This window comes from Oncorhynchus mykiss, chromosome 18 (assembly GCF_013265735.2).
Source record: "Oncorhynchus mykiss isolate Arlee chromosome 18, USDA_OmykA_1.1, whole genome shotgun sequence".
NCBI classification, from domain to species: Eukaryota; Metazoa; Chordata; class Actinopteri; order Salmoniformes; family Salmonidae; genus Oncorhynchus; species Oncorhynchus mykiss.
In genome coordinates this window covers 61,795,531-61,823,119 of record NC_048582.1, presented here as the reverse complement: position 1 = coordinate 61,823,119, position 27,589 = coordinate 61,795,531, and the positions used below count along the sequence as shown (strand labels likewise).

General features: G+C 43.2%; 1 protein-coding gene across 4 annotated transcripts in view; it reads left to right on the top strand.

Annotated features, from left to right (window-relative positions):
* Window positions 1-26,108, top strand: part of hsf1a (heat shock transcription factor 1a) — a 31,566-nt gene extending 5,458 nt beyond the window's left edge. The window contains exons 3-14 of one of the 4 annotated variants that reach the window (XM_021570534.2): window positions 4,149-4,285; window positions 4,867-4,991; window positions 9,622-9,697; window positions 15,148-15,209; window positions 15,306-15,402; window positions 15,894-16,030; window positions 16,122-16,346; window positions 17,481-17,555; window positions 18,422-18,527; window positions 18,894-18,947; window positions 20,259-20,319; window positions 23,127-26,108. In XM_021570534.2, coding sequence (XP_021426209.2) covers window positions 4,149-4,285; window positions 4,867-4,991; window positions 9,622-9,697; window positions 15,148-15,209; window positions 15,306-15,402; window positions 15,894-16,030; window positions 16,122-16,346; window positions 17,481-17,555; window positions 18,422-18,527; window positions 18,894-18,947; window positions 20,259-20,319; window positions 23,127-23,314 — 1,343 coding nt within the window. In that variant the 3' untranslated portion in view covers window positions 23,315-26,108. 4 annotated transcript variants of the gene reach the window in all.
* Window positions 26,109-27,589: the final 1,481 nt, after the last annotated feature.

The following is a 27,589-nucleotide window of genomic DNA, read 5'->3' as shown; positions in this document are numbered from 1 at the left end:
TCCAGCATCTACACTGATTGGTTCTGGGTGTTTTGGTAGATTCTACCTAATTATTTGCTTATATTATGATGAGCCTTTAAACCAGCGGTGTCAAACACATTTTGCCCCAGGGGCTGCATTCGGTCTTCAACGAGGTCCAGAGGGCCGCACCAAAAATCGGTTATGTTTCCTTGCAGTCAAAGTTGGGGGGGGAAAAGTCCTCTATCCGTAATTGTTTTAATTTCCGGTGCTCCCTAACTGTAGTGATTTAAAAACTATATGACTATAGGTCCATTATCCTTACTCCAGTTTCCATTTGGTTTAAGTCATTTTGATGTACACTGCTCAAAAAAATAAAGGGAACACTAAAATAACACATCCTAGATCTGAATGAATTAAATATTCATATTAAATACTTTTTTCTTTACATAATTGAATGTGCTGACAACAAAATCACACAAATTATCAATGGAAATCAAATTCATCAACCCATGGAGGTCTGGATTTGGAGTCACACTCAAAATTAAAGTGGAAAACCACACTACAGGCTGATCCAACTTTGATGTAATGTTCTTAAAACAAGTCAAAATGAGGCTCAGTAGTGTGTGTGGCCTCCACGTGCCTGTATGACCTCCCTACAACGCCTGGGCATGCTCCTGATGAGGTGGCGGATGGTCTCCTGAGGGATCTCTTCCCAGACCTGGACTAAAGCATCTGCCAACTCTTGGATAGTCTGTGGTGCAACGTGGCGTTGGTGGATGGAGCGAGACATGATGTCCTAGATGTGCTCAATTGGATTCAGGTCTGGGAAACGGGCGGGCCAGTCCATAGCATCAATGCCTTCCTCTTGCAGGAACTGCTGACACACTCCAGCCACATGAGGTCTAGCATTGTCTTGCATTAGGAGGAACCCACGGCCAACCACACCAGCATATGGTCTCACAAGGGGTCTGAGGATCTCATCTCGGTACCTAATTGCAGTCAGGCTACCTCTGGCGAGCACATGGAGGGCAGTGCGGCCCCCCAAAGAAATGCCACCCCACACCATGACTGACCCACCGCCAAACCGGTCATGCTGGAGGATGTTGCAGGCAGCAGAACGTTCTCCACAGCGTCTCCAGACTGTCACATGTGCTCAGTGTGAACCTGCTTTCATCTGTGAAGAGCACAGGGCGCCAGTGGCAAATTTGCCAATCTTGGTGTTCTCTGGCAAATGAAAAACGTCCTGCACGGTGTTGGGCTGTAAGCACAACCCCCACCTGTGGACGTCGGGCCCTCATACCACCCTCATGGAGTCTGTTTCTGACCGTAGAGCAGACACATGCACATTTGTGGCCTGCTGGAGGTCATTTTGCAGGGCTCTGGCAGTGTTCCTCCTTGCACAAAGGCGGAGGTAGCGGTCCAGCTGCTGGGTTGTTGCCCTCCTACAGCCTCCTCCACGTGTCCTGATGTACTGGCCTGTCTCCTGGTAGCGCCTCCATGCTCTGGACACTACGCTGACAGACACAGCAAACCTTCTTGGCACAGCTCGCATTGATGTGCCATCCTGGATGAGCTGCACTACCTGAGCCACTTGTGGGTTGTAGACTCCGTCTCATGCTACCACTAGAGAGAAAGCACCACCAGCATTCAAAAGTGACCAAAACATCAGCCAGGAAGTAGAGGAACTGAGAAGTGGTCTGTGGTCCCCACCTGCAGAACCACTCCTTTATTGCGGGTGTCTTGCTAATTGCCAATAATTTCCACCAGTTGTCTATTCCATTTGCACAACAGCATGTGAAATTTATTGTCAATCAGTGTTGCTTCCTAGGTGGACAGTTTGATTTCACAGAAGTGTGATTGACTTGGAGTTACATTGTGTTGTTTAAAGGGAACACTTATTTTTTTGGGCAGTGTATATTGAGTTTGTTTTTACTCAAACTTCCCATTGGCCGGATTAGACCCCTTCTCGGGCAGTATCCGGCCCGCTGGTCCCTGCTTTAATTAGACTCAACGGAGGACCTTTTTTAATAGATGCTATTTCTCTGAAGTTGAGGTAGAAGTTAAAATGTATTTCTTATACTGTGAAAGCCTTGTGCTTTTTGTTTGTGTCTTTAAGCAATATGGCCAATATACCACAGCTAAGGGCTGTTCTTAGACATGACTCAACGCGGAGTGCCTGGATACAGCATTTAGCCGTGATACAGTGCCTTGCGAAAGTATTCGGCCCCCTTGAACTTTGCGACCTTTTGCCACACTTCAGGCTTCAAACAAAAAGATATAACACTGTATTTTTTTGTGAAGAATCAACAACAAGTGGGACACAATCATGAAGTGGAACAACATTTATTGGATATTTCAAACTTTTTTAACAAATCAAAAACTGAAAAATTGGGCGTGCAAAATTATTCAGCACCCTTAAGTTAATACTTTGTAGCGCCACCTTTTGCTGCGATTACAGCTGTAAGTCGCTTGGGGTATGTCTCTATCAGTTTTGCACATCGAGAGACTGACATTTTTTCCCATTCCTCCTTGCAAAACAGCTCGAACTCAGTGAGGTTGGATGGAGAGCATTTGTGAACAGCAGTTTTCAGTTCTTTCCACAGATTCTCGATTGGATTCAGGTCTGGACTTTGACTTGGCCATTCTAACACCTGGATATGTTTATTTTTGAACCATTCCATTGTAGATTTTGCTTTATGTTTTGGATCATTGTCTTGTTGGAAGACAAATCTCCGTCCCAGTCTCAGGTCTTTTGCAGACTCCATCAGGTTTTCTTCCAGAATGGTCCTGTATTTGGCTCCATCCATCTTCCCATCAATTTTAACCATCTTCCCTGTCCCTGCTGAAGAAAAGCAGGCCCAAACCATGATGCTGCCACCACCATGTTTGACAGTGGGGATGGTGTGTTCAGCTGTGTTGCTTTTACGCCAAACATAACGTTTTGCATTGTTGCCAAAAAGTTCAATTTTGGTTTCATCTGACCAGAGCACCTTCTTCCACATGTTTGGTGTGTCTCCCAGGTGGCTTGTGGCAAACTTTAGACAACACTTTTTATGGGTATCTTTAAGAAATGGCTTTCTTGTTGCCACTCTTCCATAAAGGCCAGATTTGTGCAATATACAACTGATTGTTGTCCTATGGACAGAGTCTCCCACCTCAGCTGTAGATCTCTGCAGTTCATCCAGAGTGATCATGGGCCTCTTGGCTGCATCTCTGATCAGTCTTCTCCTTGTATGAGCTGAAAGTTTAGAGGGACGGCCAGGTCTTGGTAGATTTGCAGTGGTCTGATACTCCTTCCATTTCAATATTATCGCTTGCACAGTGCTCCTTGGGATGTTTAAAGCTTGGGAAATCTTATTGTATCCAAATCCGGCTTTAAACTTCTTCACAACAGTATCTCGGACCTGCCTGGTGTGTTCCTTGTTCTTCATGATGCTCTCTGCGCTTTTAACGGACCTTTGAGACTATCACAGTGCAGGTGCATTTATACGGAGACTTGATTACACACAGGTGGATTGTATTTATCATCATTAGTCATTTAGGTCAACATTGGATCATTCAGAGATCCTCACTGAACTTCTGGAGAGAGTTTGCTGCACTGAAAGTAAAGGGGCTGAATAATTTTGCACGCCCAATTTTTCAGTTTTTGATTTGTTAAAAAAGTTTGAAATATCCAAGAAATGTCGTTCCACTTCATGATTGTGTCCCACTTGTTGTTGATTCTTCACAAAAAAAAATACAGTTTTAAATCTTTATGTTTGAAGCCTGAAATGTGGCAAAAGGTCGCAAAGTTCAAGGGGGCCGAATACTTTCGCAAGGCACTGTATATTTGCCCTATACCACACCCCCTTGTTCCTTATTGCTATTATAAAATGGTTACCAACGTAATTAGAGCAATGAAAATACATGTTTTGTCATACCCGTGGTATACGGTCTGATATATCACGGCTTTCAGCTAATCAGCATTCAAGGCTCGAACCACCTGATTTATAATTGGTTATATAATCCACTTACGTTATTTATTAAGACTGAGAAGATTTGGAAGAGGAAGATATAATTGCATGCAATGACCTAGAAACCAGGCACATTTTAGAAACAGTAAATACAGGCACGGTAATTGCCACGTATCTAGAAATTGAATGGTAGTGCCATAGTCAACTGTAAGTTGTTGTTATAACTTTCTACAGACGGCTTCCGCAAAGTAGTCCACATTGAGCAGGGCGGTCTGGTGAAGCCTGAGAAGGATGACATGGAATTCCAGCATCCCTACTTCATCCGCGGACAGGAGCCTCTACTTGAAAATATAAAACGGAAAGTTACCAATGTAAGTGCAAAACGAGGAGATGGCATCATGTGACGTGTCTTGAATCACCTATCAAACCTTTCTTCATACTGGGCTTGACATAGCCTAGACAGTATTACCAATATATAAAATGTATAGTCAGGCTCCTCAGACAGACAGCATGTCAGACAGCATGTGCTCCAAGTTCTTGGCCTGCTCTTCTGCTCTCCTCCCAGGCCAGATTGAGCTGATCTAGGGGCCTCTGTGGAGCCAGACAGCTGAGGATGGGAGGATTAGAGAAGGCAGGCCAGGGAGATGGTAATCTGATGTTGCCTGACACAGCCACTTTCTACTCTACTCAGTCTGTTTATTTACAGCCGCTTCCATCTGCACCTTGATATAGTCTGCCTCGGGCCAACTGATCAGTTCAGGCTAAAAACTGATAACCAAATCATACTCTTTTCATTGTGTTTCCATTGTCTATCCCTCAGGGTTGCAGTCGGGGCCAAGGCCTACACTGAAGGCTCGTTTTTATCTCTTTCCCTCCTCACTTTAATACTTTTCTTTTGCTTTAGCAGTTTTCTTTGCTTTAACCATTTCGTCATGTTCTCTCTCCCTTTCAGGTGTCCAATGTTAAACATGAAGACCTCAAGATGAGCTCAGACGATGTCTCGAAAATCCTGACCAACGTGCAGAACATAAAAGGCAAGCAGGAGACCATAGACTCCCAAATCATCGCCATGAAGCAGTAAGTGAAACGTTGAGAGGTATATTCTGATTCAATCTCATGCATGTTAGATGGTCGACTCAGCTTAACTAATACATTGAAGGGAACTAAATCAAACAGAATGTCTAACAAACTATAGTACAACGTACAAACCCCCAAGTCCACAACTCCACACAGATGCAAGATTCAAAAACAGTTTCAGAATTGACTGCCCCTTGAATGATGCAAAAACGCTCTTCACCAGCTTACCCTTTAAGTTCCACACAATTAGATATTCTCCCACCCCCCCCCCCCCCCCCCCCCCCCCCCACCCCCTTGCTGCTGTGTTGCTATATTAGCAAGTATGCATACTGTGTGTCCCTATAGTACTGCAGTAGCCTACCATGCTGCATTAAGGCGGTGGAAGCCAGTTTATTTAAAGCTGATGATTAGGCTGCATGAGGCAGGATTCCGAAAGGCCTGTCATAGGCTGAAGTACTGTATATACACACTACGTTACAAAAAGTATGTGGACACCTGCTCGTCCAACGTCTCATTACAAAATCATGGGCATTCATGTGGAGTTGCAGAACAGTTCTTGTGCTGACGTTGCTTCCAGATGCAGGTTGGAACTCGGTGGTGAGTGTTGCAACCGAGGACAGACAATTTTATGCGCTAAGCATTTCAGCACTCGGCGGTCCGGTTCTGTGAGCTTGCGTGGCCTACCGCTTCACGGCTGAGCTGTTGTTGCTCCTAAACGGTTCCACTTGACAATAACAGCACTTAGTTAACCAGGGCAGAAATTTGATGAACTGACTTTCATCTCATAATGCCACATTGAAAGTCTGTCACGTAGAGTAGGCCAGAAAGCTATACTGGAAAACCTAACCTCTATCAAAATAAAAAGATGGCGGAGCCCCAAATGTTCTTCTGTGCTTCAGGGTGTTTATTTACAAAGTGATTCTGGAACGAAAACAACAGTACTGCCATCAAACGTATACTTTATGGGACAGCTAAACACAATGCTGCCCCATTCACAGTACTGCCATCCAACATATACCTTATGGGCCAGCTAAACACAATGCTGCCCCATCCACAGTACTGCCATCAAACATATACCTTATGGGCCAGCTAAACAAAATGCTGCCCCATCCACAGTACTGCCATCAAACGTATACTTTATGGGACAGCTAAACACAATGCTGCCCCATTCACAGTACTGCCATCCAACATATACCTTATGGGCCAGCTAAACACAATGCTGCCCCATCCACAGTACTGCCATCAAACATATACCTTATGGGCCAGCTAAACACAATGCTGCCCCATTCACAGTACTGCCATCAAACATATACCTTATGGGCCAGCTAAACACAATGCTGCCCCATCCACAGTACTGCCATCAAACATATACCTTATGGGCCAGCTAAACACAATGCTGCCCCATTCACAGCTCAATCCAAAATGGCCTCTCCATGAACTGAAAGAAAGGCTCCTTTTGTAGGGCTAGCCTCTCCCCTCAGAACAATTAACACTAATTCATTGAGCAATTACCAATACAAACCTACATTTTCCATTTAACTAAACATACTAAAGGATATACATTGCAACATGTTTATGAAACTATCACAACATAACAGTTATAAAATGACATTACTACTGACAGTGTCTTTCAATATTCTCATTTACATTAATGAGCCATTTGGGACAGGCACTACAAAGTCAGCCCAATTCTCTTAGCTCGGGTCCTTACCCAGCATACCCGGAAGATACAGAGATAGAGAGGAACAGAACAAACAAACAAACGCTCATCCACAACATGGATGAGTATAATACATATTGCTTATATTAACTATGAACATTGACATAAGTGTGAAATGTATGTACTAAGACAGAGAAGTTAACTTGTGTGTCGACCCACATTGTGACCTTATCTGATAACGGAGCAGGGAGGAGTGATGAATGTGTGTGTGCGTTAAAGAACCAAATGCTGCCCGCGGCCAGTGATGGACTTCTACGTCACAAAGTCATTGAGCTCTTCAGTAAGGCCATTCTATTGCCAATGTTTGTCTATAGAGATTGCATGGCTATGTCCTCGATTTTCTGCTGTAATAGCCGAATCCACTAATGCTGGCACCTGACTATGTCCGTGTGCTGTTTAAATCTACAGAGCTATCATAAATTATAGCTTTCAAAATATTTTTCACCAACTTTAAACAATTATTAATAGAGTATGTCTATTGATATACATTCTTATGGTGGTAGAACATAAAACCAATATTTAAAAATGCTAAATTACTTATTTAATCTATAAAACAAAAAACATTCAATTGAGAGTTGGACCTGGTCTGTTTCCATGTTGTGATCAAGTGTGTTTCCAGGTTTGGATTGAATTAGGTCCAGGGTTTGTTTTTGTGTGGTCTTTTTCTGGAGGACTTGATCAGACTGAGTTCCATGTTTTGTAGCAGTAATGATGTGGATACTGACATAACTCAGCCTGGTTAGTTATTGGTTATAATGTCTTCATCAGATGTGGTTTCAAAGTGGAGAGTTCCCATTTTGTAGCAGTTATGTGGGATAACCCATTGGGTTGTGTCAGTGTGCCCCACTCTGGGACAATATAATGGTGGCTCATCTTTCAGGACACCACGTTGCCATTCTAAAAGCATGAGGTTCTTCTCATGCAGCTGGGATGATGTGGGTGTGCTGTTCACCAGCTGCCTGTAGCCCGTCCGGGTGCATGTCAGAACCTACATCATTATTACAATCCTTCCTACACGCGCACACAGGCGCGCTTGGGTTCTCCAGCTGGACCTCACCCTTGGACTCTTCATTGCCACCAAGGGCTTTCTCTCCTGTCCCAAACAGGTTAATAAACCAGACTTTTTCTGCATGGTACCATGATGCAATACGCACAGCAGATTTTATTGTGACCTCATTCATCGTGTCCATCGGCACAGCATGACAGTCTCTCACCATGTCTTAGAATAGATGGGATTATTTACCTTGTTTTATCTAATCTGTTTTATCCAATTTGCCTATTTGATTAAGATATGTTACTCAAGAATGATGGCTGTCCATCACCCGAGGTGGGTGGCTCTCACGCTTTCTTAGGGAGAAAAAAAACTGTATTGTTCTCTATTACCATATTCCACCTCCCCTCTGACCCTTGAACAAATCTGACGCGCCAAAAAGTAATAGGTATGTTTCCAATTATCTGATCCCGTTCACATGTCAAATAATCCCTCAGTATTGGTTAGAATGGTGTTCTGGGTTGGGCCCTATGGTGAGGAATCCACACCTGACCCTATAAATCCCTGTTCGTCTGCCCCACAGGGAGGTCAGCACAGATGGTGGGCTTTTACAGGGCAGAGTGGTTTACAAGGCAACAGAGACCACTGATAAAGCACCTCTCTTTCCCACACTGGAAGTATGGGGGCCCTGTAGCACTCCGATGGCACCCCAGTACTCATGTCCTTCAACCCTGGTTTGGTCGCGGTTTTAATATCACATCAGTGTGCTGGAGGTTCTTAAGGTTAACATGCGTTACTCTGTAACAATGCCAGGATGTAAGGCCTAAGCTTTGATTATCAGCAAATTTATTTTTCATTTTGTCCTCGAAGCTACGCCTAATGTTTGTTTTAAATAAAAAAAAAATTGGGGGGGGGGGGGGGGGGGGGGGTCTAGAATAGTTTCATTTGCAGAATCTGAGAGTAGCCTTAATAAAGACAAAAGACTAAAATGCTAAACAAACTCTGAAATATCTAAAATGTGTATTCTGTTTATTGTGGCAGCACCATTTCACCAGGTCAAATTCTTGGTACATGTTGATGTACTTTGCAAATAAAGATTTTGATTCTTAAATATTTTATGATGGAGCCAGAAGACTCGATCTGACATATTTCACCAAGGTATTGTCTAGCCTGGTTCTGGCCTGGTTCTAGAACTGCTTACTCTGATAACTCCAGTGGGACTGAGACCATAGGAGATTGCAGGACAGCACAAATAGATGTGGGACTGGGCTAGGTGTTGTCCGAGTCCAGGGCATGTCATTTAATGTGATACATGTGTATGGATGAATCAGGCCCATGAGCACACCTACAAAGTATCTAAACCAGAGTCTGAGGGGCCAGGCTTTAAGAGCCAGGTGGAGGGGCAGGGTCTTTATAGACTGCACTAAAAAAGCTGAATAAACACGTCGCGCTAAGATCTTTCAATAGCCATTAACTTAACAAAATAAACTGCCTCAACTATTCCTCAAATCTTTACCAGCGCAGTAAAAAATCTGCTGTGCCTTGATAGGTGTTCCACAGTATGGGTGGGTCTTAAAGATGAGAGCCTAAGGCCCCCCCCCCCCCAATCTTGGCTACATGTACTGTGGAGATTTAGGTCTGTTAGGGATGACTTGCTGTTCTGAGATTTGTACTTTCTGATTTATTTCAAATATGCTTTGCAACGGGTTATTAGGCTATTCAACTTTGACGTAGGAAACAACATCACAATGTCAAGGACTGCTGTCATTACAGCAAGCATCCCTGACATACCCTTAGAGGAGGTCATGGGATTGGGAATGGAAGGGAAATGTACTGTCCCTGTATTCCATTTAAAGTTCAATGGATTTGTTATGTGTGGTTTATTTATCTGTAAACGAGTATCCCCTTTGTCTTTCCAGTGAGAATGAAACTCTGTGGAGAGAGGTGGCCAGCCTCCGACAGAAACACGTCCAGCAACAGAAAGTCGTCAACAAGGTAAACCTGCGTTACCTGCCTCTTCTCTGACCACCCAGAACAAGTAGACTCTTCTATGTTTAACATAGTAGTTCATGTGATAACTCTTGGAATGACGTTCACTAAGGAAATAAGGATTTATTTATTTCTTCTCATAAAACATGGGACCAACACTTGTTGTGTTTTTTATATTTTTGTTCAGTGTAAATCAACAAATATTTTCCTGTTAACTAGAGCTGGGACCATAAACTGAACATTATCAACACAGACCATACCAACCAATTATCGAGTCCGTTTTATTGACATCGGAAATCACGATAAGTAGCCTGTACTAGAGAAATGTGATTGTAACAACTGTTAAGTTCATGTTTTAAGTATCCCTATAGTTCTGTTATTATGGTGCTATCACTCTGCTATTAGTACGCCTGCCCAGTAGTCTGACTAGATGGACCTGGCCTGAGTGTGATGGCGACTATGTACTATGGTGAAGTAAACATTATTAAACTGGAACCTAGTTGTTGTGTCATTTTGAGTTAACATTGGTAGCAGAGGATGGCTAATAACTACAATGTGCCACCTCGCTTCGATGAGAAGAGGTCGTATGAAAGTTAATTTTTCTAACTTGGAATCTGGACACAGGTTACTAATTTGGATGAGAGAAAGCAAGCACTTGCAATGGTATTATCACTTGAGGGAAGAGTGAGACATACAGCGCTGGAAATATCGGTGGAGGATTTGAACAAGGACGACGGTATGATAACTTTGATCAAGGCACTGGATTCTGTGTTTGCAATGACAGACTACATAATGGATTTCGAATGGACTACGTCATTTATTTTGTACTTGAGCAATAGGATGCGCAAGTACGACATGGTTCTCCCGGATGCCGTGTTAGCTTTCAAGTTGCTATATTCTGCCTGTCTGGATGGGAGCGAGAAACAGTTGTCTTTGACTGCTTGTACTGTGCTGACTTGCGTCATTCAGGTCAGCACTAAAAATGATTTTTGGTGAGAAGACTTGTCACGTCAATAACTGATGGAATGCAAGTGAGTGACGCGGCATATTACTCTGAGCAGCAGAGAAGACATTCAAACGTTCGCAAGACAACCAGACGAGCGCGCCATTGCGCGTGGAGCACATGGAGATTCTGAGGAACACGGCGCACATGGAGATTCTGAGGGACACGGAGCACATGGCGATTCTGAGGGACACGGAGCGCATGGCGATTCTGAGGGACACGGAGCGCATGGCGATTCTGAGGGACACGGAGCGCATGGCGATTCTGAGGGACACGGAGCGCATGGCGATTCTGAGGGACACGGAGCGCATGGCGATTCTGAGGGACACGGAGCACATGGCGATTCTGAGGGACACGGAGCACATGGAGATTCTGAGGGACACGGAGCACATGGAGATTCTGAGGGACACGGAGCGCATGGCGATTCTCAGGGACACGGAGCACATGGCCACAGAAGAAAAACAAAGTATTGTTAACTTCACAAACAGTTTGGACATGCTACGGTTGACAGACTTCAGAAGTTACTCAGCAGTTTTGGGAATAATGATGATGAGAGTACTTCCATTCTATGGCAGATAGTTAACCGTTTTGAGACATGCCAGAAATACAGCAAACCTAAGCCCAGACCAGCTGTTGGTTTGCCACTGGCTTCCAAATACAATGAACCAGTGGCTGTAGATCTACATGAGTTGGGACCAAGTGTGTGGAACCTTCACATAATCAACCACTTCACACGCTTCAGCGCTGGGAGCATTGTGAATAAACCACTTCACATGCTTCAGCGCTGGAAGCATTGTGAATAAAAAGAAACCCAGTGAAATCTTCAAGCACTTCATTCATTCCTGGATATGTGTGCATGGCCCACCCCAGAAATTGTACAGTGACAATGGAGAATTCAATAATAATGAAATAAGAGAAATGGCTGAGAAATTCAACATGGAAGTAAAGACAACTGCCACATATAGTCCATGGAGCAATGGACTTCTGGAGAGTCATAATCAAACACTCACAGAGATCATGCTTAAAGTGAAGCAAGACAATGGGTGTGACTGGAAAACCGTCCTAGATTGGGCTTTGATGGCCATAAACTCAATGTTCATAGTTACAGCCCATACCAACTAGTGTTCGGGCAGAACCATAATCTTCCCTCTGTACTGGTTGACAAGCTACCACCACTAGAAGGGACCAGTGTGAGTGCATGGATGGGACAGCACCTTTTCAGAACTACATGCAGTGACAAAAGCATTCACTGAAGAAGTGTGTTCAGAGAGAATTCACAGGGCTCTGCGTCAACTGCTTCGATCCACAGATAAGAAGTACGAGACTGGAAACAAAGTGTACTACAAACGAGTTGACTGTCAAGAGTGGAAAGGACCCAGAGTCATCAAGGTGGTGTGGTGATATTTGTGAGGCACCAGTGTCCTGGTGCATCACTCACGATTGCTGTTGCTGAGATTCCGCCTCCTACTGAAAATGACAACGACACATTATCAGACACAAACCTATCAGATGTCGCATCCAATGATATGGAAACTGACACAGGAAATGGAGCAGAGACCTTCAACCATGATACAGGTAATATTGTTGAGGATTCAAATTAGGAAAACATTCAACAGTTACATGGTTGTTCCAATCTAAAAACTGGACAAACTGTTAAATACATGGACAGAGAAAGTGGTATTCAGTCATTGGACGAGCAGGAAAATCCAAAGGAAAACACCGGAACTGGTACAGCTTGCAGTACTCTGAACCAGCTACACTTTCTGGTACAACGGGGTCAGCTGACCTGTCACTTGTAGACCATCTCAGAATTAAACCAATGGAAGATCGAGAAAAGTAGAATGACATTCAAAATGATATACTTGAAACCAAGGACGTGTCATTTGACTCCGCTAAACTAGATAGACTCAGTAATTGGAGGAAAAATTTAGTGTTTGTGGAAGTCAGACATTGGCCAAAAATGTGTCTCAACAAGGTGGGCTTGTACCCTTAAAGAATCCTTGACTGGAATTGTGCCAAAACCATGTCTAGTGGCTAGAGGTTTTGAGGTGCTGGCTGCTAATGGACTCCCAAAAGACTCACTGACATGCGCCTCAGAATCACTCCAATTGCTGCCGACGATGATCTGCCAGAATAAATGGAAACTTCATTCCACAGACATCAAATCTGCAGTTTTGCAGGGAACAGATCTGTCAAGGGAAATTCACATTAACTTCCGCCTGAAGCTAAGTGCGGAGGAACACTGTGGAAACGAAAAAAGTGTGTGTGTGTGGGGCCTGGCAGATGAATCACTCTACTGGTACAACAAAGTCAAGGCAACAAGGCTGAGTACAGGTGGGAAAATGCCACAGGTGGATCCTGCAGTCTTCTATTGGCTTGATCAAGACTGCAATGTGACTGAAGTATTTGCCGATCATGCTGATGACTTCATCTGGGGTGGCTCAACAGACCTTTGCTACAACTGTGATTCCACACCTCAAAGCTGTTTTCTAGGTTGGCTGTGAGGATCATCATAGTTTTTATGTTGGCATAGAGTTTATTACAGTTGACTAAACTATACTGATGCAACAGGAAAGCTCTGTCAAGAATCTTCAACCCATCCACATGGATACTTCAAGAGCCGTACAAAGGAAATCCCCTCTCTGTGGAATTGAAGCTGATCAATTGAGGTCAAATTCTATGGGTTGCTAGACAGAGTAGATCTCATGTATTGTTTGACTGCAACTTGGCAACCAACACAACACGCCACTGTACAAACCATCCATGGGGCAAACAAAGTTGTTCGTAAACTGAAATCACAACAAGTGACTGAAGTTTCAGCATGTTGGAAAAGATGACTCTGAAACGAGTTGTCTTTAGTGATGCTTCCCTAGGGAACCTTACAGATGGAGGCACACAAGGTGGACATATAATCGTGTTAATGGGTGAAGGAGGAAGTTTCTCACCTATCTGTTAGCAGTCAAAACGGAACAGAAGGGTTGTCCGAAGCACACCTGCTGGAAAACCCCTTGTTCTTGCGGATGGAATTGGCTATGCCGTCTTTTTGACACATCTGTTCTCAACTGTAGTTTGTCACTGGCAACTTACTACTCTCCCTAGTTGATGCTGTCAAGTCAACCAAGTCTGTCACAGAGAAACAACTTCGTCTTGAGATTAGCACCATCGATGAACTAATTCAAACACAGAGAATCAAACAGATTCTGTGGTCAGACACAAAGGAACAGCTTGCTGGCTGTCTGACTAAAAAGCGAGCAGCCGGTCTTGTGTTTCTAAAGGCATGTAGTAATGGAAAGTGGCAGCTTGAGTAATAGAAATGTAAAAATAAAAAAAATACTAAAAATATTTAATGTTCAGGAAATCACAAGTACAATATACCAAAACAGTTTAACTTGTTGTTAATCCAGCCGGCGTGTCAGATTTCAAAAAGGCTTTACGGTGATAGCAAACCATGTGATTATGTGAGGACAGCTCTCAGCAGACAAAACATTACAAACAGCTAGCAGCAAAGTAGATTGGTCAGAAAAGCAATAAAATTAATCACTTACCTTTTGATCTTCGTATGTTTGCACTCACAAGACTCCCAGTTGCACAATAAATGTTTGTTTTATTCGATAAAGATTCTCTTTATATCCAAAAACCTCCATTTGGTTAGCGTGTTTTGTTCAGTAATCCACAGGCTTGTGCGGTCATGACGGGGCAGACGAAAATTCCAAATAGTGTCAGTAAAGTTCATAGAAACATGTCAAATGTTTTTTATAATCAATCCTCAGGTTGTTTTTACAATAAATAATCGATAATATTTCAACCGGACCGTAGCTTTTTCAATAGAAGAGAAATAAAAGGCCTCGCTCCAGGTGCACACGCATGCACAAATCTGAGGACATCTGACTATCCACTGACGCGATGTGATCATTCTCGCTCATTTTTTCAGAATAAAGGCCTGAAACTGTCTAAAGACTGTTCACACCTTGTGGAAGCCATAGGGAAAGGAATCTGGTTGATATCCCTTTAAATGGAGGATAGGCTTGCAATGGAAAAGTGTAGTTCCTGGATGGATTTCTCAGGTTTTCGCCTGCCATATCAGTTCTGTTATACTTAGAGACAATATTTTGACAGTTTTGTCAACTTTAGAGTTTTCTGTCCTAATCTGCTAATTATATGCATATTCTAGCTTCTGGGCCGGAGAAATAGGCAGTTTACTTTGGGCACGTTTTTCATCCAAACATCAAAATACTGCCCCCTAGCCTAAAGAGGTTTTAACAACCATATTCAAAGGTGGTGGTAGTACTATGGGTACAGTAATATACACAAGTAGCCTACTCAGTTCACATTCATGTTATAAACCTAACATTCTATTTGTCATTATTGTGATAATCCAGTAAATGTATTGTGAAATGTTTTTTTTGTCCATATCACCCTGTTCAACTGCTTACTGTGCTAATGTCTCCCCAAGCTCATCCAGTTCCTAGTGACCCTGGTGCAGTCCAACAGAGTCCTGGGGATGAAGAGAAAGATGCAAGTCATTTAGAATAGCAACCTCTCATTCACTCAAATAGTGGTCTGTTTTTTTTATTTGTCTGACTCTTGTCTGGTCTCTCTATGGTACTACAGTCCCCTGATGCTGAACGACAGCAGCTCCGCCCACTCCATGCCCAAGTACAGCAGGCAGTACTCTCTGGAACACCTTCAGGCCTCGTCCTCTATCTCTGTGAGTTCACCTTCTCCTGGAACCTAGCCTAGATTGGCACCTTCTGGTGGTATAAATGGAACAGGCCTGCACTCTTGAAATACTGTAGTAATATCAGATAGAAAGCACTCTTCTTGTATTGTGAGTTTGGAGGGGGGGGGCTGATTTGAATTCACAGTAATATATTTAGGCCAAATTATGCTATTGATACAGCTGTACTTTACAATTTGAGGGATTTGCAAGGCATGTTTTGATGTAGGCTAGTGAAGTTACCAAGAAGTGTGATGCTCCCCAGGAAAGATGAACAACTCATATCTCAGACATGGGAATGTAGCTACTGTAAGTCACTTTTTTTTCAGGCTGTTAATCAGCCAGAGGTAATGCATTCCGAGAGGTGTGGTTGCTGGAGCACCACTAAGGTGTAATGTTATTTAAGCCTGTGTTACATAACTGATCTTGTTAGGATGTCAGGGCAGATTTAGTATTCTTGTGAACGTGTGTCCTACTCCCAGCCCTCGGGCTCCCCATTCACCAGTACAGGTCTCTTCACGGCGGAGTCGTCACTTAACAACGGCCCCATTATCTCAGATGTCACTGACCTGGCTCAGGCCAGCCATGTGGAGGTCACCAATGAGTGGATGGAGGAAAGGTTAGTGACTGTTAAAATTCAGGAACCACTCCTTACCCTATACCAAATAAACACTAATTTAAAAAATGTCAATTTCTCTTCCTGTCTTCAGCACGAGTCCATTGGTCCACATAAAGGAGGAGCCGTCCAGTCACGTTTTGGAGGAGGTGTGTCCTGCTGAGGTTGTGATCGGGGGGGCAGGGGTCCAGGTTGACACGCCTCTGTCCCCCATCAACTTCATCAACTCCATCCTGCAGGAGAGCAACGAGCCTAATGCGGCCCCCACCCCCACGACCCCTACGGAGCAGAAGTGTCTCAGCCTCGCCTGTCTAGACAAGTGAGTAATCCCCAGATTATGTCACCGTGTCCAGGTTCCACTGCCAGTCTGTCCCTCAGCCCCTCCCACCGAACACCTAGCAACAGATTACCACAACGAGCCTAGTTCTCTACTAAAAAGGTTTTTTTTTTTTTTTTTCACCTCTTGTATTTCAAATTTGTTCAACACACTGCGGCAACAGCAAGTGATAGGAACTCCACCTGACGCTTTTAACCGTTGGTCGTGGCGGGGTGTGTCCATCGCTTACGATCCACTTGCATCACACTAGCCTTTCATTATCTTTTATATTCTGTTGTCCCATGCCAGTCGACGTCTGCAACCAGCCTAATGCCCTAGGTTTCTCCCCATGCGCCACCATCTCTGTGTGTATCACATTGCATCAGGAGGATGTGCTAGCGACGCAAAGCAGCTCTCCACTGATAAATAGGGCAGCTGTTAGCACTTTATGCTAGTTTAATAAGCACCGTCGTTCAACAAGCTCTACATAAACAAACCCACTGGCTTGTCCCGAGTGTTGCTAAGTATACACTTCAAAGACTTAGCTAATTCTTTCAAACCAAACATGGATTATTTGGCATTTTAGACATAGTTCTGTTTATTTTTTGCATTTCATCTTGGCTTTTTAGTTGTAGGATCCTGGCTGTTGCTACTAACGGTACATAATAAGCTGCTCAATGTTTAATCAAACTAATGCATACTGTATATCTTAATCTACTCTATCTTTATGTAGATGGTTTACGATATATTAGCGATGCTGTTCATCTCTCACTCAAACATCCTCCTTCTTTTACCTCTTTTTTTGGGGGGGGGGGGGGGGGGGTGTTGTCTGTCAATGACTTGTACAGTTTCGGTGTCACTGCTGAAATGAAAGTGTTTGTTTTATTGAAATCGTACTCTGACAAAATACATGTATCCTAGAGTGTCCGTACATTTAAATTTTTTATTACAGGATTCCTTTTTAAACCAGCTACGAATTCTGTTCCTGTGCCCCCAATGCCCATTATTCTAATTTTCAGCCAATGAGAAGCCGCGTAGCCTATGTAATCCCCACCCCTGGGCTTTAGTCAACCTATGGGGTGCCGTGTGTAGTAGTCTGCTCTCCTCTTTCCAGCTGTTGTTCTTTTATCTTTTCAGTTCTACACAGAAGTCAGAGGTCTCCCGCCTCTTCCCCTGCCCCTCCTCGTCTCTACACCTCAGACCTATCCCAGGGTTAGCATTTCAGTTGGCCCACAAACACTGTTGTTGTCATCTCCCAGAATGTTTGATTGACGCTGCTGTACCTGGCATTGCCACCAGCAACAAGCCCAGAAAACAAACTGTCAAGCCTGTGTGGTCTGTAGTAAGAGAAATAAACAAAGTGATTTGTGTATCTATTGAGCAAATATATATTGAATCATTATTAAGGCTTGTATCATTTCTAATAGTTTACCATATCCCTGTCTACAAGCGGATTGTGCTCCTCAGTATTTGGCACCAACTTGTGTCATTGTTGATTATTAACAGTGTTTTGAACACACATGGGCTTGAAAAAATGGCTGATTTTGGCATGGTTTGTCCAAATGTTAATCTAACTGCATACGGCTCATCCGCAAAGTCTACCCTCCATTTAGGTCAAACGGCAATCATTCTGTGAGTGGTTTTAATTTTTTATTTTATTTTACCTTTATTTAACTAGGCAAGTCAGTTAAGAACAAATTCTTATTTACAATGACAGCCTAGGAACAGTGGGTTAACTGCCTGTTCAGGGGCAGAATGACAGATTTGTCAGCTCGGGGATTCGAACTTGCAACCTTCGGGTACTAGTCCAACGCTCTAACCACTAGGCTACCCTGATGTGACAGGCCCAGTGAACTATAGGCAAACCATTCCACTTTCTGGGCTTCAGGTTCACAACTCAGTGATTGTGTGTCCCACTTATTGCTTTTCCAATGGCTTCTGCAGCTCAAGTGAAATGAGTTGTTGGTTGATTTAACTACCATTCGTTTTAAGCAGCTAATTTGCTTTAATGCGTGTGCTTAGTCAGGGAGATGTTCAAAGATGAATATGAACCATGTTGATTTCTCTTTTTGGTGTAGGAGTGAGCTCAGTGACCATTTGGACAGCATCGACAATGGCCTGGAAAACCTCCAGACTATCCTGAATGCACAGTCCATCAATTTTGAGTCCTCACCCTTCTTTGAAGTAAGTTTAGCCTTTTTCTTAGCCTGATCCCGGATCTGTTTGTGGGACCAGATTGACATCGGGCTACTATATTCTGTCCCAACAACAGTATGCTGGGGCGTTTCCTATGTGGAACACTAACCGGTCAGATTAGAGATTTGTCGCTGCTGGGCAATTCTAGGTGTGTTTTAAAGGGACGGTGGCTTTGTGAAGGATGATGCTAGGTGGTCAACCTGATGTGAGTGAGGACAATGACTAGATGAAACCAACAAGAGTTAGTTATGGTTCATGTCTATTTTCTAATTCCTCCGGTGTCTTGTTTTTGTTCATCTGCTTCATCTGAACCCCATGGGATAATAATGTTTTCTACCACTACTTGTCTTTCAGTTCTTCAGTTCTTCCCTGCCTGGCTCTGAATTCGACCTGGAGAGCCTTGACAGTGTAAGTTAGACGGAATCAAAATCACCTTTATTCGCCAAATACATTTGCATGAACAGGAATTTGACTCTGTGAAATGGTGCTGCGACAATGAACAGAATATACAGAGACGATATACAGACAGAATTTACACAATCCACTTTATGTACACAATGAACATCAGGCTAAAATCTACAGACAACACTATAAGCTGCATTATGAGTTGCGCATACAGATTTATACACAGTGTACAAAACATTATGACCACCTGCTCTTTCCATGACAGACTGACCAGGTGAAAGCTATGATCCCTTATTGATGTCACTTCAATCAGTGTAGATGAAGGGGAGGAGACACGTTGAAGATAGATTTTTAAGCCTTGAGACAACTGAGACATGGATTGTGTATGTGTGCCATTAAGAGGGTGACTGGGCAAGACAAATTACGTGCATTTGAACGGGGTATGGTAGTTGGTGCCAGGCGCACTGATTTGTGTTTAGAATTGCAATGCTGCTGGGTTTTTCACGCTCCACAGTTTCCTGTTTGTATCATGGTCCACCACCCAAAAGACTTCCAGCCATCTTGACACAACTATGAGAAGCATTGGAGTCAACATGAGCTAGCATACCTGTGGAATGCTTTAGACGCCTTGTGGAGTCCATGCCCTGACACATTGAGGCTGTTCTGAGGGGAAAAACGTGGGGGTGCAACTCAATATTAGCAAGGTTCTTAAAATTTGACTGTGTAAATAAAGCACTTTACGGGTTCAGGGCAAAGGGCATGATCGCTTGGTGTTCATTGTGTACGTACAATCTGGATTGGATCAATTCTGAGCGCAAAGAGCAATGTGCTTGAATTTTTTTATTTACCTTTTTATTTATCTAGACAAGTCAGTTGAGAACAAATTCTTATTTACAATGACTGGTTACCCCAGCCAAACCCTGGGCCAATTGTGCGCCGCCCTATGGGACTCCCGATCACAACCAGATGTGAAACAGCCCGGGATCGAACCAGGGTCTGTAGTGACACCTCTAGCACTGAGATGCAGTGCCTTAGACCACTGCGCTACTCAGGATGCATAGTCAGTGGATGAATAGTGAACTGTAGTCCATGAATGAGAAGATCACTGTGGCCGGGTTGGTAAGGGCCACTATACAAGGGAAGAACCTGTTCAGGTGGTGGGAGGTTTTGGTTGTGATTGACCTGAAGGGGTGGAAGAGGTATGGATATAGACCCTCTGCCTTGGCAGGGTAAGATGATTGTGTCTTTAGCTGTTTACTGCTTTTGTTTTGTTCATGAAATAAGTTAGTCTCACTGTGGCCCCCGTTGTTCTAGATCCAGGACTTGCTTTCATCGGATCCACCTAAAGGGGCTGAGAGAAGTGACAACTACACCGGTAAGAACTCCTAATATACTGTATATCATGCTGAATATCCATTTCATTTTTATGTGATGTTTTATGGGAGTGACCGTGTGCTGCTAGTACCGCCGCTGCCACTTCTACTGCTGCTGATAGTACTGCCACTTCTACTGCTGCTGATAGTACTGCCACTTCTACTGCTGCTGATAGTACTGCCACTTCTACTGCTGCTGATAGTACTGCCACTTCTACTGCTGCTGATAGTACTGCCACTTCTACTGCTGCTGATAGTACTGCCACTTCTACTGCTGCTGATAGTACTGCCGCTGCCACTTCTACTGCTGCTGATAGTACCGCCGCTGCCACTTCTACTGCTGCTGATAGTACCGCCGCTGCCGCTGATAGTACTGCCACTTCTACTGCTGCTGATAGTACCGCCGCTGCCACTTCTACTGCTGCTGATAGTACCGCCGCTGCCACTTCTACTGCTGCTGATAGTACCGCCGCTGCCGCTGATAGTACTGCCACTTCTACTGCTGCTGATAGTACTGCCACTTCTACTGCTGCTGATAGTACTGCCACTTCTACTGCTGCTGATAGTACCGCCACTGCCACTTCTACTGCTGCTGATAGTGCTGCCGCTGATAGTACCACCGCTGCCACTTCTACTGCTGCTGATAGTACCGCCGCTGCCACTTCTACTGCTGCTGATAGTACCGCCACTGCCACTTCTACTGCTGCTGATAGTACCGCCGCTGCCGCTGATAGTACCGCCGCTGCCACTTCTACTGCCGCTGATAGTACCGCCGCTGCCACTTCTACTGCTGCTGCTAGTACCGCCGCTGCCACTTTACTGCTGCTGCTAGTACCGCCTCTGCCACTTCTACTGCTGCTGATAGTCCCGCCGCTGCCACTTCTACTGCCGCTGATAGTACCGCCGCTGCCACTTCTACTGCTGCTGCTAGTACCGCCGCTGCCACTTCTACTGCTGCTGCTACTACCGCCGCTGCCACTTCTACTGCTGCTGATAGTACCGCCGCTGCCACTTCTACTGCTGCTGATAGTCCCGCCGCTGCCACTTCTACTGCTGCTGATAGTACCGCCGCTGCCACTTCTACTGCCGCTGATAGTACCGCCGCTGCCACTTCTACTGCCGCTGATAGTACCGCCGCTGCCACTTCTACTGCTGCTGATAGTACCGCCACTTCTACTGCTGCTGATAGTACCGCCACTTCTACTGCTGCTGATAGTACCGCCGCTGCCACTTCTACTGCTGCTGATAGTACCGCCGCTGCCACTTCTACTGCTGCTGATAGTACTGCCACTACTACTGCTGCTGATAGTACCGCCGCTGCCACTTCTACTGCTGCTGATAGTACCGCCGCTGCCACTTCTACTGCCGCTGATAGTACCGCCGCTGCCACTTCTACTGCCGCTGATAGTACCGCCACTTCTACTGCCGCTGATAGTACCGCCACTTCTACTGCTGCTGATAGTACTGCCACTTCTACTGCTGCTGATAGTACCGCCGCTGCCACTTCTACTGCTGCTGATAGTACTGCCACTTCTACTGCTGCTGATAGTACCGCCGCTGATAGTACCGCCGCTGCTGCTACCATCATGGAGTCAAATTCAACACCATTTGATCCCACCCCCATTTTAGAGTCAAAACTACTCTGGTTTCAGTTTTGTGTTTTTAATAAACTCATGTCATTTTAGATTTTTCTGTGTTTTGAATAATCAACTCAATTGGAGTACATTTCCACTTTAGTAGATTACCTTTTTTAACACTGTAGGGAGTAAAGCCTAATTAGCATATTTCCCACTGCTATTTGAATGAATGAATGATCAGGTTACCACCAATTACTGTGACATCTAATTCCTTATGGAATCCAGCCAGAAAGACATCCAACAATCGTAACTTTACATCCACCACAACCGGCTGTCAGTGATTGCCAGACTGAAAGGTGTCATTTTAAATGACTACCTAGAACAGGTATACTAACGGCTGCAATAATTCTAACCACTTAAAAATTGGATTAGTTTAGAAAAATGTGTATTTATCTTTGTATACCATAAGGTTAATAACGATCAATGAACAAAAACAAACAAAAAAATCTTCCTGCAAAAGAGCATGCTGGGAATTTGCTCCAACATTTCCTGGTTGCTAAAAATTCTCAACTGTTCGCCTAATTTAAGTTTGTGACAGAACAAGCAGTGCAGAGAATCATTGTATCATTTAAACCAGTGTGAAATATGTTTTCGATAATACCATATTTTTGGTTATCAGCTGTTCGAAGCCGAGGAAAAACCCTTCAGCTGTGAAAAAATGAAACTTAAGAATGGGAAGCAGGCAAATGGGGAGTGTAGAATGGAGCTGCCACTTCTCCGAGTTGCTTTAAATGAGTGACTGATGTATAACTCACATTTCTATCTGAATTTGGTCAGGTCGCCCAAAAAGCAACATATTCCGCACATACTACATACTGCCAAAATTCACACGGTTGAATCAACTCTGAATATGTGCGGCTTAAACTTCTTGCTGTATTCTCAAAAGATGTGTAAAGGGGCTGTGGATACTCACCCCATGGATATCTCTCCCTGTCTCTGGTTACTCTTATGGAGTTAAACGTACTCCTCTCAATCAACTCCAGTTATCAACACTAACTCCAGCAAGCGTATCACTGGGATTACGTTAACGCCAGTAGTCAATAAAATAAACTACACTGTGCTTCCAATTTACCTTGATTTATATTATACAATGCTCAGCCATTATATTTAATTATGCTTATTTTCCTATGCAAAAAATGATCTCATGTGTTTTCATATGTTGATTAAAGCAGGGAAGCAGCTTGTCCAGTACACCAACCAGCCAATGCTACTAACTGACCCATTGACCAATGAGAACGGGGGGGCGGACCTCCCCACTCTGCTGGAGGGGGACTTGTATTTCAGCCAGGACCCTGAAGAGGAACCTACCATCTCACTCACCTCTGACATAGCAGCACCAGACAAGCCCAAATTATCCTGAAGAAACTTTTTATAAAGGGATGAACTAGTATGTTTAATTTTATTTTGTCGTGTTCATGTGCAGATAATGACAAAACAACCCGGTTGAATCCAAATTATGGTTTTTCACTATTCTCTGAGCTATTGAGCTTCATTCATTTCAAGGCTTAAACTTCCTAGTGAAAGAATTTTGCTTTAGATTAATCGAAACAGAAGTTCGATTTTAAATTACTGCAATGGTTTGTTCAGCTCTTGGAAATGACTTCCAGGGTTGAATTATCTGTGGTCTTATTGGCGGGCCTTAAATAAAACTCCCTAAAAGCGTAATCATTACCGGGTCAAGTTAAGCATTGACAACCAAGTTTCTTTAATGAATAAAAGTGGAAGTATTCAGAATAATTGTTGTAACACAGGGCATCGATCCAGTACATTACTGTTTCTGGGGAAAAAACACTTTATATTTTTTATTTCGATTTTTTCTGGAGGGGGGGGGGGGGGTTATTTTATTTTACCTATTGATATAATGGTAGTACCTTTATACTTTTAAGTGTTTTTAAATATTTGTACTGCACCATTATCTTGATTTATTCACATTAGATGCAGAAAGTGTTTTGTTTGACATGTTTTCATTGCATAATTCATAATGGAATGCTGTTGGTATTTCAGTTATTGAAGTTTTAATGATAGAATCCTTTAGTTGCTACATCTAAGCATTCTAGAAGAATATAACTTAGAAATGCCTCATGAGCTTAGTTCAACTGTCGCTCCCCATCAGAACCCCAAGTTAAAATCTTGTTTTGTTTGTAAACAATGTATACTGAACCAAAATATAAATGCAACCGTTTCAAAGATTTTATTGGTTACAGTTCATATAAGGGAGCCATTCAATTGGAATTAATTAGGCCTTAATCTAAGGATTTCACATGACTGGGCAGGGATGTAGCCATGAATGGGCCTTGGAGGGTGTAGAGGCCCACCAGAATATGTTTTTCCCCCCAAAAGGGCTTTATTAGACTGAAATACTCCTGTTTCATCGGCTGTCTGGGGGCTGGTCTCAGACAAGAAGCCAGACGTGGAGGTCCTGGGCTAGCCTGGTTACACGTGGTCTGCTTTAGTGAGGCCGGTTGGACGTACTGCCAAATTCTCTAAAATTACTTTGGAGGTGGCTTATGGTACAGAAATTAACATTCAATTCTCTGCCAACAGCTCTGGTGGACATTCCTGCACTCAGCATGCCAATTGCACACTCCCTTAAAACTTGATACACTTGTGGCATTGTGTTGTGACAAAACTGCCCATGTTGAAGTGGCATTTTATCACCAGCACAAGTCAGACGTGTATAATGTTCATGCTGTTTAATGAGCTTCTTGATATTCAACACCTGTCAGGTGGATGGAATATCTTGGCAATGGAGAAATACAGGGATGTTAACACATTTGTGCAGAAAATGAGAAAAATAAGCTTTTTGTCTGTATGGAACATTTCTGGGAAATTTCATCTCATGCAACATGGGACCAACTCTTTACATATTGTGTTTATATTGTTGTTCAGTGTAACTGTAAACAAACACTATATAGCCTCAAAACATGGTTGGGTTGTGTTTCGGGGGATGCATGGCTCTCGACCTTCGACTCCCGAGTCCGTACGGGAGTCACAGCAATGAGACTGTAATTACCAATTGGATACCACGAAATTAGGGGGAATAACTTAATTGGGATCTCTAATTGGGGTCCTTGCATCTTCAGCTCTATGAAGTTGAGAGGTTACATTTCTCTAGGCCTATACCTCAGCTTTTTACCAATGCAGAATCTGGGGGGGGGGGGGCTTTATTGTTTTGATTAAGGACTCTAGCTTTAAAGTGTATATACACCCACTGGCCAGTTTATTAGGTACATCCATCTAATACCTAGGTCAGACCATGCGAGCCCCAACAGCACACCTGATTCAACTTGCCATATAACCATCAAGTCCTCTGTGTTGAATCAGGTGAGATTCTCTGGAGCAAACGTGTGCTGTTGGTGGTACTGGAGTTGGGGAACACTGTTCTAGTGCAGGGAATCAGCAGTGCAGTTCTAGGGCAAATACCAAAAGGGGGTGGTCAGGAATGCATTTGAACCCTCTTTTAGTGGATAACCCTTTTGTTCACAGCAAGTATTCATGTCTTGAAATCAAATCCTTTGAATTAAGACTGGCCCTTTATGCAATTGTACAGACTGCTTTTAGGACGCTTTCTGTCTATGACAAGAGACGGACATAATATCCCCGAGTGAATTATTTGCGAGCCAGCACATCCCATTATGAGTTGCTTTTTGGAAAATAGCTTAACTTAAAGCAGGATTACATGTTTATCCTCCCTCAATGTCTACTCAGTCCTATGGTCCTCATTTGGAAGCCTGTTTCCTTCAAGCTTCTTCTTTTTTTTTTGATGTCAAATCCTTTTCTAGGAAAACAATTGAATATTGGTTCGAGTGTGAGGAACTTTGTGAAATGTTACTTTTACTGCCCCCGGAGGTCATTTTTAGTTTGTTCAAACTAGTTAGTTTTTTTTTATTAATGGCCATTGAGACGGAGAAGGGGGAATTATTGGAGTGTATTGATGTGCGGAGTTTTGAGTTAAGAACTTTTACCAATTTTACCGCCGGAGAATCCCATATTACCGGAGAATCCCATATTACGCACGAGAACAATATTTTGTATATGGTATGTTTCAAATCAAATAAATGAATTGTACATTATCTGCTGCATTTAAGGTGATATTGTAGTTGCAACTGATTGAGTAATCAGTTGAACGGGCAATTGGAGAACAAACAGTGCTCCCCCTTCAGAACATGAAAAATATGGAGACATTAGTTTGATGGTCAAAAATAGATGTTACTTTTAATGTAGAGTTTACTTTCAAGTAACATACATTTAGCAATGTACCGTTTCTGACAGTGGAGATTAATATTTCTCACATTTTCTCTACTGGGAAGTACAGTACTTGCTGAAATTCCAAAATAACAAACCTTAATAAAGATTGAGTATATTGTTTGAGCTTTTGTGCAATTTTCACAGGGATTTAAAACACTGATCCGTATTCATCTGAATCAGTTTTTGGTAGCCTCTTGTCTTTCTCGTTTATGCAACAAATAAAATATAACGTACAGGATAACTTGTATATAATTGCGCAAAAAGTTTATATACAGTGTCATCTTTAAGTTTAAATAGACCAACACAAACAACAAAATTTGCTAGTGGGCTTGATCACTGTCTCTCTGTCCTGCCGACTGGTCAGTACACTGAAATCTGTAGCGTAGAAACTTGATACAAGGTTTCATATGGAAGTCAGCAGGTTCCAGTTCCACATTTTCTGCACCTTAAGAAGTGAAGATATATTTTAGTCTGACACACCTGCAATTCAACTACCTTCAAATGCTGATTAACATATAGCTTCAATAAAGTTCCAACCGGAGTATTCTTTGTGTCTTGATGAGCAATAGATGCCATGAGGAATGTGCGTGATCAAAAAATGACTGACTGCCAGTCACCTGATAGATTCTGCTCTCATTCAGTCCCACAACACAGAAGTCTCATTCAAATTTCTATAGACGATTGACATCTAGTGGAAGCCCTAGGAAGTGCAACATCATATCTCAGGGATTTCATTGGGAACTGTGGTGAATACATACCAAGCTCATATTTCTCACTTCCTGTTTTGATTTCTCCTCGGGATTTTGCCTGCCATATGAGTTCTGTTATACTCACAGACATCATTCAAACCGTTTTAGAAACCTTAGAGTGTTTTCTATCCAATACCAATAATAATATGCATATATTAGCAACTGAGACTGAGGAGCTGGCCGTTTACAATGGGCACCTTTTCATCCAAGCTACTCAATACTGCCCCTGCAGCCATAAAAAGTTTTAACAAACTATAGTTTTGGCAAGTTGGTTTGTGCATGACAAGTCATTTTTGTTTACATAATTGTTTACAGACAGATTATTTCACGTGTAATTAACTGTATCACAATTCCAGTGGGTCAGACATTTAGATACTTTAAATTGACTGTACCTTTTAAACAGCTTGGAAAATTCCAGAAAATTATGTCATGGCTTTAGAAGCTTCTGATAGGCTAATTGACATAATTTGAGTAAATTGGAGGTGTACCTGTGGATGTATTTCAAGGCCTACCTTCACACTCGGTGCCTCTTTGCTTGACATCATGGGACATCATGGGAAAATCAAAACCTCAGAAAAAAAGTAGACCACAAGTCTGGTTCAGCCTTGGGAGCAATTTCCAAATGTACGCAAGTTTAA